A 12,805-nucleotide genomic window follows, 5' to 3' on the forward strand; every position below is an offset into this window, starting at 1 on the left:
CTTGACAAAAATATATATACTTCATTCAACTTCGCTGCTTTTCACTAATTCTCAGCTTCACAGAGTTGCAGCAGGATGTTGCCTTCTGGCATGCCGGCATTACAATTAATGCTTATTTTGAAAGAAGTCAGTATAACTCTAGCCAACCATTTCTAACTGTAGCCAAATGAGAGCTCCTACATCTTAAATGGCTTGTAGAGGTACCTATGGAAACAATCAACTGCCGTGAAAACAAGTAAACCAGACCCAATCACAAACCGTTACAATGTCACTTAACCAGCTTGTGGAGACAAACTGACGCCTCTGCTTTTTGCTCTGTTTTGATTTTTGGAAAAATAAAGAAAAATAAAGGATGCCACCATGTGAGAGTCTCAGAAATATGCTGGCAAATAGTGAGTGTCTTCACCCTCCAAGTACCTCTCCAGGAGAGGGCTTCCCCCTGGCTGCCCGCTACTATTAGGTCTCAAACTCTATGTTAACTGAAGTCGGCTGTGGATGGCTTTCAGACTACAGCATGAGGCAGGACTTTATTTTACTTCACTTTTCCTTGACTGGAAAATGAGAGTGCTTTTGATGCTGTTGTTGTTTGAAACCAAACTGTCATGCTAATTTAGGAAGTTCCTGATGGGATGGGCCCTGCATCCCAGATACGAAACACCACCATGGAAGGCAAACACAAGCCACACAACAGCAAGAGAACACAGATGTGTCTAAAACAAATTTCTAACATTATCCCTTTTAGCAGAGAGACTCATACTTTATTTTGACAAATTTAAGATAGAAAAATATCATAAAGTGAATATAGCAGTTGCTCTTTTTGTAACACGGTTTGGATGTGCAGTGCAACTTGAAAGGCCTAGCTTAACAGAACGGTCTCATTTCTGTTTGGGTTTCAGTTAATACTGAATTATACGTCAGCCGTTGCATTTACTTGAGAGAATACTGGACACGGTAAAACTGTTTTTTAAAAAGGTTATGGCATTCAATAATAAATATTATAAAGCAATGAACCAAAACAACCTCTCAAATTGTTTTTATAATTACTAAAAGCCAACTTTAAACTTCATGATTAAAGCTAAGGATTCATAGTTTCAAAATAGCTTTAACATTTTCTACCAATATATAATAGAATAATAGATTAGTAGAGCACTTATATATTTTTTAAAAGTGAGGAAATATTAGAGGAAACATATTTCAGATGACTATAAACAGTAAACATCAGTTCAGTGTATTTAAAAATGTCATTTCAATAATATACTCTTCCCAGCTGGCCATAAAAACTATAGTTCTAACTATCATCAAAAAGGTGCCCCTGCATGTAATCTTTGAGTTTACCGAGCGCTGCCATCATTTCTACACTCCATCTTTGTAGGGGGTGGTTGAAGGACTCTTGGTACATGCAGATATGTGGTTATGGTCATAATGACAAAAAATGTGCCAGGAGTCTGCAGCCGGAAACCCTGCCTTAATTTGTTAGTCACCGTCACATTCTTTTGTCTCTGTGACGCCTCGGCTAAACTCGCGCTAAATAATTCACACGCCGTTGCTAATTTTGTTGCTGTCAGGCGTTTCAGCTTCTTTCTTTGCTTCCCTTCCCCACTACACAAAGCAAAATATTGGGCGGCTCCTCATTAAAATATGTCATCTCTAACATAGAAAATAAGTGTATATACATATATACATACATGCATTTCCTTTTCAGGGGCTGGGTAACTCTTCATTTTCTATCAAATAATCCTTCTTCATATACTTGGTTCCCCTAACTAACCTCCACACTTCGAGGTAAGTATCCTTTAATGACCTCTTGCTCACTTCTTCAGGGCTGCCTGAGATCTGCGAGCTCCCAGCCACCAGCGGGACTCCTCTGGGGCTGCCCCTCGCCGCCTCTTGCCCACCCTGCTGAGTGGAGCCACCTGCTGCCTTCCCACCTCCTGACCCGCCATTTCCACCCTCCGCGGGCAGCTCCTCCAAGCCGAACGGCAGCTGGTCTCCACTTCGCTGCGCCTCCTCTCCCCCAGGCTGCGTCTCCAAGTCCTCGTAGTTGCTTTGCTTTCTGGTTTCCAAAAATTTGGCCACGCAGTAAATGATGGAGCCCAGGGTGTTCACCACGACTCCGGCAATGAATAGAGAGGTGGGCTCCACATCGCTGAAGGCCACCATACCCACCGTGATGGTGGCGATGCTCTTGACCACCCCCACGAAGCTGGTGGTCACCGCTGAGTTGATGTAGGTGCAGTGCAGCGTAGTGAAGTTCATGGCACAGCCGATCAGGATGCAGGCCACGAAGATGCACACCATGGCCGGGTCCTTCCAGCCGGGGAAGGTCCAGGCGTGGATGGAGTCGCTGCTGGCGAAGGAGAAGATGACCAGCAGCGGCGTGGCGGAGACAGCGATGACGTATTGCGCGGTGAGCGGCCCGTGCTCCGTGTCGGCGCTCGCCTTCTGGATGAGCACCAGGTAGGCGGCGTGCACCAGCACCGCCAGCACGCCCGTTACGTACCCGATGGGGTCGCCCGTCAGGTCGCCGGCTCCTGGAGCGCATCAGGAGGACGGAGGAGCCAGGGCAGGAAGGAAAAAGAGAAGACACCGGGTTGGCAAGGGTGGGTGCCCACTGGGGCAACGGCGTCGGTTGGAAAGTGGACAGGGTTCGCGCCCCAGCTCTACCCACGCTATCAAAAGGAAGAGCCAAGTTCATTCAGTCAATGCCCAGTTCGAGGCAGGAGAGGCGCGCCTTCCCTGCCTTATCCCCGGGGGTCTCCCGTCTACCTCTATCCAAGACAGAGGCCCAGGACAGCGCAGATGCCCTCGGGGTAGGCGCTGTGGCTTCTCGAGCTGGCACGGATGTCACCCAGGCACGTGGTGCGCCTGTCGCCTCCGTGGGGCACCAGAGGAGCAAGCGGGCCCCGGCTAGTGGCTTCTAACCGCGGGCGGGCTGGGAACCGGGCGAAGAACGCCCTCCCCTCGACCCTCCAATGAAGGCATCCCGCTTCGCCAGCTCCCATCTCGCTCAGTCCTCCAAGCCCTGCCCGCACGGGTCTCAATCCAGTTGCCTCTGCCTCGCGCCCGCAGCCCCCCGCGCGGCGCCGGAGATCCCAAGCTATAGCCCCGGGGCTCCAGCTTGGCTCCCGTCGTCCCTCCCTACTCCGGCCCCGAGTGACCCAGGGAAGTTCACGGCCCCCTCCTTCCGTCTTGGTCTGGGGACTCTAGCTCCCAGGCTCAGGCGGCTCTCCCACCCCTCCCGGAGGAAGGAACGAATAAAGGGGGAAGACGGAAGGGGGAGGGCGAGAACGGAAGGGCGATACGGAGTGAGACGGGCGGGGGTCGGAAGCCAGGACGGGGGGGGGGAGGGGGCTCTGAAAGGGGGAGGCCGGAACCCTGGGGAAGGCTCTGCTGGGTCTCAGAAGTACCGTTTTCGAGCCGAGCGACCACGTTCAAAGCTTTCCGCCTCTCTCTGCCTCAGTCTCCCCAGCTGGAAGTGAGGGCTTTGCCCTAAGTGATCTCCGCGCTCTCTGACTGGTGGGGTGGGCTGTACCGGGGGTCCGCGCGGGTCCCGCTCACCTGCCAGCGCCGCGCCGCAAGTGGTGATGAGCACGGCCGCGAGCACCCCCGGCGAGGGCGCGCCGTTCTTGAGCACCAGGACGCCGATGAGCATGGTGACCAGGGGCAGGCAGCGCTTGAAGACCACGTACATAGGCAGGCTGAGGCCGCGCAGGGACCAGAGCGTGAGGCTGGACTGCAGCGTGGAGAGCACGGTGACCCCCGCGAAGGAGCGAGCCAGGCTCAGGCCAAAGGGGGGCACAGCGATGAACCCGAGGCGCCGCAGCAGCTCCAGGCTCAGCGCCGCGGTGGAGCTGGTCAGGCACTGCACCAGGGTCAGGAAGGTGAACTGGTAGCGGCTGATGAGGAACTTGAGCAGGATGTTGAGGGAGCCCGAGAAGACCCCGTGCGCGATGGCCACCGAGATGCCCAGCACGCGGCCCCGGCACAGCTGCCGCATCGCGCCTGCCCCGCCGCACCCGGCGGTGGTGGAGCTCCGAGACCTGCGGAAGGAGAGCGGGGAAGAGGGCCGGGAGGAGCGGAGCGAGGGCGGCAGGGGAGCCCGCCCAACACCACGGCGAAGGGCAGGGGGCGCCGGCTCGGCTGCAAAGGGCAGCTCCAGCCAGGCGTCCTCGCGGCTCTGCGGCTCCGCGTCCGACTGCCCCGCAGCTCCGGGGAGGCAGTGACGGGGGCGGGGGACTCCGAAAAGTGGCAGGGGTGGGGGGCTGGTCTGAGAGGAGTGGCGGGAATCCTAGCGACAGCGATTTGTAAGTAGGTGACGAGCTGCGTTGGGTTGTGTCCCGCGCGGTTTCCCCGTCAGGGAGGACGCTCTGCGGTTGGAAGCCCCGGCAGCGGGCGCAAGCGGGACCGGACCTGCGGCCCTCGGGCAGCTAGCACCCACCCGGGAGGGCTCTCGGGGCGCGGTCCTCTCTTCTCCCGCATGGCCAGCTGCTCCCGCTTGTCCTTGCTTCCCGGCTCCGAGCTGAGGGGCGCGGGCTGGGGGATCGCGGGCACAGCTAAAGATTTTATAAACAGCTGCGTTCCACGGTCGGGCACCGTTCATTAGCCGCAACAAGTGACAGCTCCCTCAGCCCCCTTCCCCGTGAGCTGCAGCGGCTTTTCCACCCACGTTTCCTCCCGGCGCAGCCGCGGGACCCTGTTCAGCTGCCGGCCAGGGAAAGGGAAAACGTCGGTGCCAGCGGGCTGCGGGGCTCCCGGATGCTCGGGCGCCAACGCCCCAACATCGAAGGAGCCCAGGGCCCCGGGCCGCCGCCGGGACGTGCTTTATTTAGAGCGGGAAGCTGGTCCCTCCCAGTCCCGGGCTATGCGCTCTTCTGTCTGTGCGTCGTCCGAGGAGGGACCTGGAATTACGCTCGCGGCTAGGGGCGGGGGGAGGTTCCCGGGGGCGCGGTGGCCTCGCGGGGCAGCCGAGCCTGGGGGCGGGGGCAGGGACACCTATTCCAAGTGAGGCAAAGATGTGAAATAAGCAAAACAGCAGAAACTAAGTCCAAGTAGGCTCTACTAGTTCCGGAGGATCGCCGGGGCAACGGTTCCCAGGGGTGAGCGGGGAGAGACTGGCCGCTCTGGGGAATGGGGTGTGGGTGGAGGCAGGGGAGGGCGGGCGTGGTCCCAGGGGCGGGAACCCGGACGTAGAGCCGAGACTGGGTGCAGCTTTCTCTGGATGCCCTGGAACCGACCGCCACCTGCGGAACCGTCACGGGCCGCTTTGGGGAGTTCAACCCCTACCTCCTGCCTCCCCGGCCCAGGGCATGGCTGTCTCCCACAGGACTTGTGAACTGTTTCCTGCTTACTTGGCTTAGAGTAAAAAGAATGAAATTCTTATTTTCTGCAGGTGCAAGACTTCTGTGTCCCTACGATCTGAATTTCGTTCCCTGTAATGTCCGGACCCGTAAACTCGGTAGCAACAGCGGGTTCGCTCAGCAGAGGTCACCACTCATAGAGTCAGCACAGTTTAGTTTTCGCGCTGCTGAAAAATTACCGCTTGGCCAGGGTTCCGGAGCGAGGAAGAGCGCGCGAGATCGCTGCGCCCTACCTCTCTTTTCCTTCACTTCTATTACCCACCCACCCACACTGGGATCCCAAGCTTCTAACCACCACATTGCCCTAATACACACGGTACATTTCCCTACTAATTCTTTTGTTTTCTCCTCCATATTTCCACTTCTGTGCTAAACGCAACGCTTCCAGCCCAGATGCTGAAGCCGCGATTATTATTGCCGCAGCAGCAAAATAACAATTTACATCGGGGATGGGTAGCATCACTGCACTCCTTCATCTGAGTCAGCTTTGTGTGTGCTGGGAGCTCACTTTGGTGGGAGAGAGCTTGGTCTCGACCAGTCCTCCTGCTGGTATCCCCACGGCCTAGTAGGGCCCCCAGAGGTGGGCCCTCAAGAAAATGCTTGCAGAATGGCCCCCTGTGGCAACCGGAAAGCATTATACTGAAAACTGTGCTTCCGGTTCCCTGGCGAATTCTTGGGTTTTGTAGCTACAAGCTATGGTTACACACTATAGGCTATTTCAGAGACTCTGTTTTTCAAGTGTTGATGTTCTTCCTTTAGAAAACAATGAGGTTTGAAGCAACAGTTGAAATTTATGTTTATATGTGTGGTATAAGCATATATTCATAGTACACTCAGATAAAAACTTTGAAAATTAATTTTTTAAAGACAGCATCAGCAAATAACACATTTCTACTTCTGGGGACCGTTCCAATTAAAGGATGGTTGTTTTAAGCCATATTAAGTGAATATAAAGAATTGTCTGCACAGACCTAGTCTTGGAATGATTCATTTCTGCCAGCAATTATAATTGCTACCATTTGTGATACTAACATTAGGTAAAAGATTTGGGGCTGATTCAGCTCTCCTACCCTTCTCATTTAGGCAAGAATATTTAGCTTAATGTTTGAAACCTACATTGGCATGAAACAGTACATTTTCTCCATCTTACTGCATATAATTTTTTCCATTAGGGCTTTCATTAAAAAAAAAATTTAATACCATCTCCCACACCAGTTACTAGATAATCTCCTAAAAGAAAAATGGTTAATCTTCTAAGGAAAAATGGGGAAAATAAGAATACTATGTTTAGCAAGGTTAATTGAACACGAATGTAGATCTGAAGGTCAAAAAGCTATTTGACCTACTGGTATCAAGGGTCATGACTCAACCTCCATTACCTTTGGAGCTACATAATACATTTTGATGGCATTAAATAAATCCTTTAGTTCATTCATTCAACAAACATATATAGAGCTAGTATTTTGTACCAGGCAGTCTGTTAGCCACAGAGGATTCAGAGATGAGCACTCATCTTAGTCCTTAGGGATTCACAGGGGGGAGGTGAGGCAACACGATGACACTCATGCAACAGTGGGGGCTTGTGGCAGAAACAGGAGAGCGCTGAGGAGGGCAAAAACATCAGCTTGAGAAGGGTATCCCAGAAGGCTTCCTGGAGAAGGAAATATGGTCTTATTTCATTATTTTAATTGTAAAAGTAATACATGCTCATTATAGTACATAAAAGGAAAACAAACTTTGTAAGTAATAAGTGAACCTGCTGTCTTCAATATTCCCCACCCCCAGCCCCACTACACGGAGCTGGCTACTGTTGAGAGTTTGGCGTGAACCTTTCAGTTTTTCTTGTGCATATATGTATACGTATATAATTCTCCCTTTAAAAAAAAATAAAATTAGGATACCATACACATTTGTCTATAAAAGCATATTGTGGTAACCAGCCTCCAAGAGAGTCCCCAGAGATGGCTGGCTTCCTCATATTTACACTCCTGTTAACCCCGCCCACGTTGTACAACAGTCGGTCTGAGTGACCAGTAGAATGCAGCAGAGGTGATGGCGTTACTCCTGAGATTAGTGTGCAGAAGACCGAGGCTTCCATATGGAATTTTCTCTTTCTCTTATATCATTCAGTCTGGAGGAGAGCCAGATGCCATGTCGTAGGGACACTCAGCCAGCCAGTGGAGGGTTCTACACAGTGAGCATCTGAGGCCAGCTAACAATCATGCAAGTGACTTTGGAAGCTGACCCTTCAGCCCCAGTTGAGCTTCAGATGTCTGCAGACCTAGGTGACGGCTTAACTGCAATGTCATGAGAAAACCTAAGCCAAAACAATGCAGCTAAACTACTCCTGGATTCCAAACCTCTAGAAACTGTAAGATAAATAAATGTTTGTTGCTTTAAGCTGCTAAGTTTTGGGGTGATTTGTTACACAGAAATAGATAATACACATATCAATAACAATCTGTTTATCCATGTCAGCACACACAGTTCTACCTTATTCTTTTAAATGACTCTTCTATCATATAATCCTTCTTCTCCAGACAGGCGTCTAGGTTTTACCAAACACTGATGTAATGATTACCCTTGGAAATTTGTTCTTAGATACTTCTGTAAGGATTTGGTGGGTACAGGCAGGGAATCCTAGACCTGAAACTGCTGGGTCAATGGCTAATTTAAAACCTTTATTGCCAAACTGCCTTCTAAAAAGGTGTATAACAGTACTTTCGCTTTAACCAATATTGGATATTATCAATATTTTAAATGTCTGCCAAACTAATGAGCAAAAAAATTCTTTGTCATCAATGAGACAAAGTTCAGCTAAGTATCCTTTTGAAGTATATTAAACATTTGTTTTCCTATTGATATCCTTTGTTGCTTCTATGTTTGGTTGTCTTCTTAGTGATTTTTAAGAGCTCTTTATAAATTCTGGATATTAAATCATTTGTTACATATGTTGCAAATATATCCTTCCAATATGTCTTCTTTTAGCTTCGCTAAGTGTGTTCTGCTATTTTAATTTTTGTGTGTTGTCAAACTTTTTCTCTAGTCATTTCACATGACTTTCAAATAAATGATGGGTAAGAATTTGCCAAGCCAAGAGCAGGGTAATCCAGGCACCTGGACTACCTTAAGCTAAGATAGAAATGAAAACCTGCATTATTTACACAGGGAGTTTGTGAGCACACTGGTGTTGCTGGAGCACAACGTTCACGACAATGCGGAGAGAAGCAATGCTGCAGAGAGCGGCAAGGGCTAGCTCCAGAGGACTTTGGCTGCCTGGTTAGTGAGCATGAACTTTTTCCCGTAGACAATCCTATAAGCAGAGAAAAGTTTTACACTGAAATTGGTGTAGTCAGATTGCATTTCAGATCAGCCTCTGGCAGCTGTGTTGAGGAGGACGGCTCCAAGGGTACAGAACTGAAAACAGACACATCATTTAGGAAGCTAGGAAGCTGTTGTGATCATCCAGAGAAAAGCTAATGACGGCTTGAACTAGGGCAGTGGTGTTTGGATTGAGGGGAAGAGACAGAATGGAGAAGTATTTAGGGTGTGAAAGGGATAGGACTTAGTGACCTATTTGATGTGCCTTGGACTGGAGAGGTGGGAATAAGGAAAGGAACAAGGATGGCATTTAGGTCTTTAGCTTGAGCGCCTGGGTGAACAGTATTGACAACAAATGAAAAAAGCATGTGCAGGAGGAGCCCATTTGGTGAGCAAGATGAATTTGGTTGAAAGAAAATGAGTGCAAAGGCTGAGGGAGACCCAAGTGGGGAAGGCAGGAGATTTGGGAGTAGTCAGTATGGAAGTCAAAAACATGTAAGTGGATTATCTCTTTCAAGAAGAGGCCAGTTAAGTAAGAAATTAATGAGTTCATTGCTGGAAGAGCCCAATTATAGCTAAGATATACAGAGAACACTCACTGCCAAAGGCAGAAGGGACAGCTGGCTCTCAGCCTGGGTCTCCCTGGGGGTGATATACCTTAGGGTCAATCCAGACCCAGGGTCAGCTTCTTAGCGCTTTAGACTTGGAAACACAATTTTGCCAGTTTTCTCAGGATCTGGTCACCAGAGTGTCCCACAGCTTTACTCTTTCTCAGTGGGCCAATTTCTGTTATTCCTAGGAAAAGGTGGCCACATGGCAGGACCAGATCCAGTCATAACAGATTTCAAATTCCAGCTCCATATTTCCTGGCTACTATGACTCCCGAGAGCCTTCGTTTCCTTGTCTGGAAAATGGGAGGGCTTCCTTGCAGGGACGTTATAAAGATTAAAGGGGATTAGATACAGAAAGCATCTCACGTAATGCCCAGATCACAGAAGACGCTCAGTGACCTGAGTTCCCCTTTCCTGCAACCACTCCTCAGTGCAGGTGCAGGAGGAACTTGGGGAGGCAGGCAGGATGAAACCCAAGAACTCAGTTGCCAGGAGACAAATTCTAATTTTCCCAACTAGAAGAATGACTGGTTGTCCTCTAAAGTCCAGAGGCTGCTCGGTTTGTGAATTACCAAGAGTTCAAAAATCGTGTGCATTCCCTTTCAGGACACAATCCAGCTCCTTTTCCTCTCGTTTGCCAATCCTAGCTCAGGGAACTCACTGAAGAAATGTTCACCCACCCTCCTTCAGATTGACAGACTCCAAGCACCTGAGTTAAGTATTATGAAGTTAGGGTTCTAAACATCTCTAACATCCCTGAAATAGAGGGGAAATAAATAAAGAGAGATATTAGTTTTTAAATCACAAGTATTTGTTTCAAATGATACATGGTAGATTATTTTAATAAAATCTCTTGATTCTAAAAGAAAAATAAGTAATTTCATTCCACTGTAAATATGATCTGGGTTAGGTATTTTAAAAGGTCTATTATAAATTCTGCCGATACAGAGAACATTGACTGTGAACCCACTTTTATTGAACTGCATGCAACACAAAGCAGCTCTATGAACCAACCTAATCATCGTGACACATCGAAGGATGTGTTTGAGCACCTTGTTCCTTACAAGACATTCATGTGAAGCAGTGTCCTCTCTATGGGGGCCTCTCAAAAACAATTAGCATCGATTGGTCTAAGAACTGAAAAGAGTTATAATTTCTGTGAGACCATTCATTCATTTGACAAATATTCATTGAGCACTTTCTATGTGCCAGGCATGGTGCTAGGGCCAAGCCAGGGACTAGGACGACGTCCTTGCCCTCAGGCCTTGGGCAGCATTGTGTACTTGACCAGACTTCCCATTTATGCTGCCAGTAGCAACTTTCTAGGACTTTAAGACATATATTTTCAAGCCCACTCCTGGCTCCACTTTATGTCTCCTTTTGTTCTTGTGGTCTTGTTTTGTGTTTTGTGAGCTGTCTTAATTTTTTTTTCTGTAACAAGTAAACAGGGAAATATGTAAATTAGACAATATACATATATTTACATTTATTTTTGTTCTGATTACTACAAGTATATTTTGCACTTTAAAAAAGTCTCAAAAACTTGTTAAAAATTTAATGACAGTTTTTGCCATTTATAACACATTTTATTTTAATATTATATAAAAACATAAGTGGTATGCAAAGTTGTCTATTCCACTAATTTTTCCCTTTTAACTTAATTTTTTATAGGTCATCACACCTAAAGGTTTTTCAAGACTTAGGGAGGTAGTAAGGAGGGTTTACAGCATTACTTAGGGCTTTCATTACTTAGTTTCAAGGGTAATTGCTTGAAATCTTGGTGGGACCTAAGACTTTTTGCCCAGTGACCAGTTTTTTAAAAATTTGATTGTAGAGAAATAGGAAGAGAGACATAGGGTCATGGGTATAATATCTAAAAATATTTGAATAAATGTAAAATACATGTAAGCTCTTAACTCTCTGCATCCATGTTCTTAAAGCATGACAGACACCAGTCCTTGAAAGAATCTCATTCATTCCGTGTATCAAGCACACAGTAGATGCTCAATAAATAACTGCTGAATAAATCAGTGATTATTAGAGCCCTGTTACTGAACCATAGATATATCTATATTATATACTGTTTTATATATATATATATACACTATATTAGAAAAAGTAACCTTGTTGGGGGTGTCATAAAATCATAAATGATCAAGGGATGCAGTTTATTGTGATTTTTATCAACAGTAGTGATTATATTTTCATCAAAAATGACAAATTAAAAATGAAATATATCACTATCAATATAATCTATAGACCTCTCATATTTTAATCCATTTTATACTAGAAAGGTTATATTTTAATAGATACTACAAGATATATCATAACTTCTATATTCCTTAGGATTTTAAGAAATATGGCTTATGTACCAGGCTTAAATAGTGAGCCAAAGTCTTTATCAGCTTCCTCAAAACTGATTGCAGAATAAATTTTTAAATTTTGAAATCTGAATAGTATATAAAAACATAAACTCTATGTTATCAATCATTTATTCCCTGCTAAGCAGTTCTTCAGTTATATCCGTTGTTTCTGAGTGCAGTAGTTTATCTCAAGCAGGCATGGTAAGACAAAGAGGATCATATATCTTTATTGTTTCATCCCAAGCACAGTCAGCCACCTGAAAACAAAAAGGAAACATAATCTACAAATGTTCAAAACTGGCAGAAAAGCCTAAGTCTTTTAGAGTGTAAGTAGATCATCCACCAGGGAACATCTCTTTAAATAGGAAGTACACAGGGACACGTTTTTGAAAAAAGGTCTATTTTCCCTTTTTAAGATGCACTTCGGGGATTGGTTCCAATTGATTGAAGTTGCCTGTAAGGATTTCCTGCCAGAGCTACATAATTCCCTATAGGTCCTGAGATAAATGTTGAAAAGATACATTCCTAAACTGTGAACCAAGGCATCATACTAGCTATTGTGGGGATAAAAAAGGAGGTAAAGTATAGCTCTTGGCTTCAAAGAATGGCTCATTCAAAACCAAAAGTGGAAAGTGCTCTAATAGAGAGTCTCAGGGGAGGAACTCTTTGAATCCAACTGGGGCAGTGTCAGAAGATTTCACAAATGCCGTGGCATTCACACTGGCCTTCTTTAGGGGCAGACACGGGACATACAGACATTCAAGTCCAAAAAGTCACATAAAAACATGAAGGGAAGATAGTTCATGGTGCTCAGGAACTGTGTGTTAAAAATTTGGTGAGGGCTTCCCTGGTGGCACAGTGGTTGAGAGTCTGCCTGCTGATGCAGGGGACACGGGTTCGTGCCCCGGTCCGGGAGGATCCCACATGCCGTGGAGCGGCTGGGTCCCTGAGCCATGGCCGCTGAGCCTGCGTGTCCGGAGCCTGTGCTCTGCAACGGGAGAGGCCACAACGGTGAGAGGCCCGCGTACCGCAAAAAAAAAAATTTGGTGAATGTAGCAATGTCTCAGGGTATAAGATTACGACATAAAATCAATCATATTTCTGTATACTAGCAAGAAAAAAATTTTAAATTACAATCAAAAAATTCATTTAC

General features: G+C 47.1%; 1 protein-coding gene across 2 annotated transcripts in view; it reads right to left on the reverse strand.

Moving 5' to 3' along the window:
* Positions 1-741: 741 nt before the first annotated feature.
* Positions 742-12,805, reverse strand: part of PEX7 (peroxisomal biogenesis factor 7) — a 103,669-nt gene continuing 91,605 nt past the window's right edge. Inside the window, exons 10-13 of one of the 2 annotated variants that reach the window (XM_055087486.1) lie at positions 6,929-7,008; positions 5,733-5,738; positions 3,559-4,040; positions 742-2,531 (exon numbers count right to left, since the gene is read on the reverse strand). In XM_055087486.1, coding sequence (XP_054943461.1) covers positions 1,699-2,531; positions 3,559-4,040; positions 5,733-5,738; positions 6,929-7,008 — 1,401 coding nt within the window. In that variant the 3' untranslated portion in view covers positions 742-1,698. Of the gene's footprint in view, positions 2,532-3,558; positions 4,041-5,732; positions 5,739-6,928; positions 7,009-10,184; positions 11,910-12,805 lie in introns of those variants that run through there. The other variant, XM_007130580.4, reaches the window with a different exon arrangement.

The sequence above is a fragment of the Physeter macrocephalus genome, chromosome 10 (genome assembly GCF_002837175.3).
Source record: "Physeter macrocephalus isolate SW-GA chromosome 10, ASM283717v5, whole genome shotgun sequence".
Taxonomy (NCBI): domain Eukaryota; kingdom Metazoa; phylum Chordata; class Mammalia; order Artiodactyla; family Physeteridae; genus Physeter; species Physeter macrocephalus.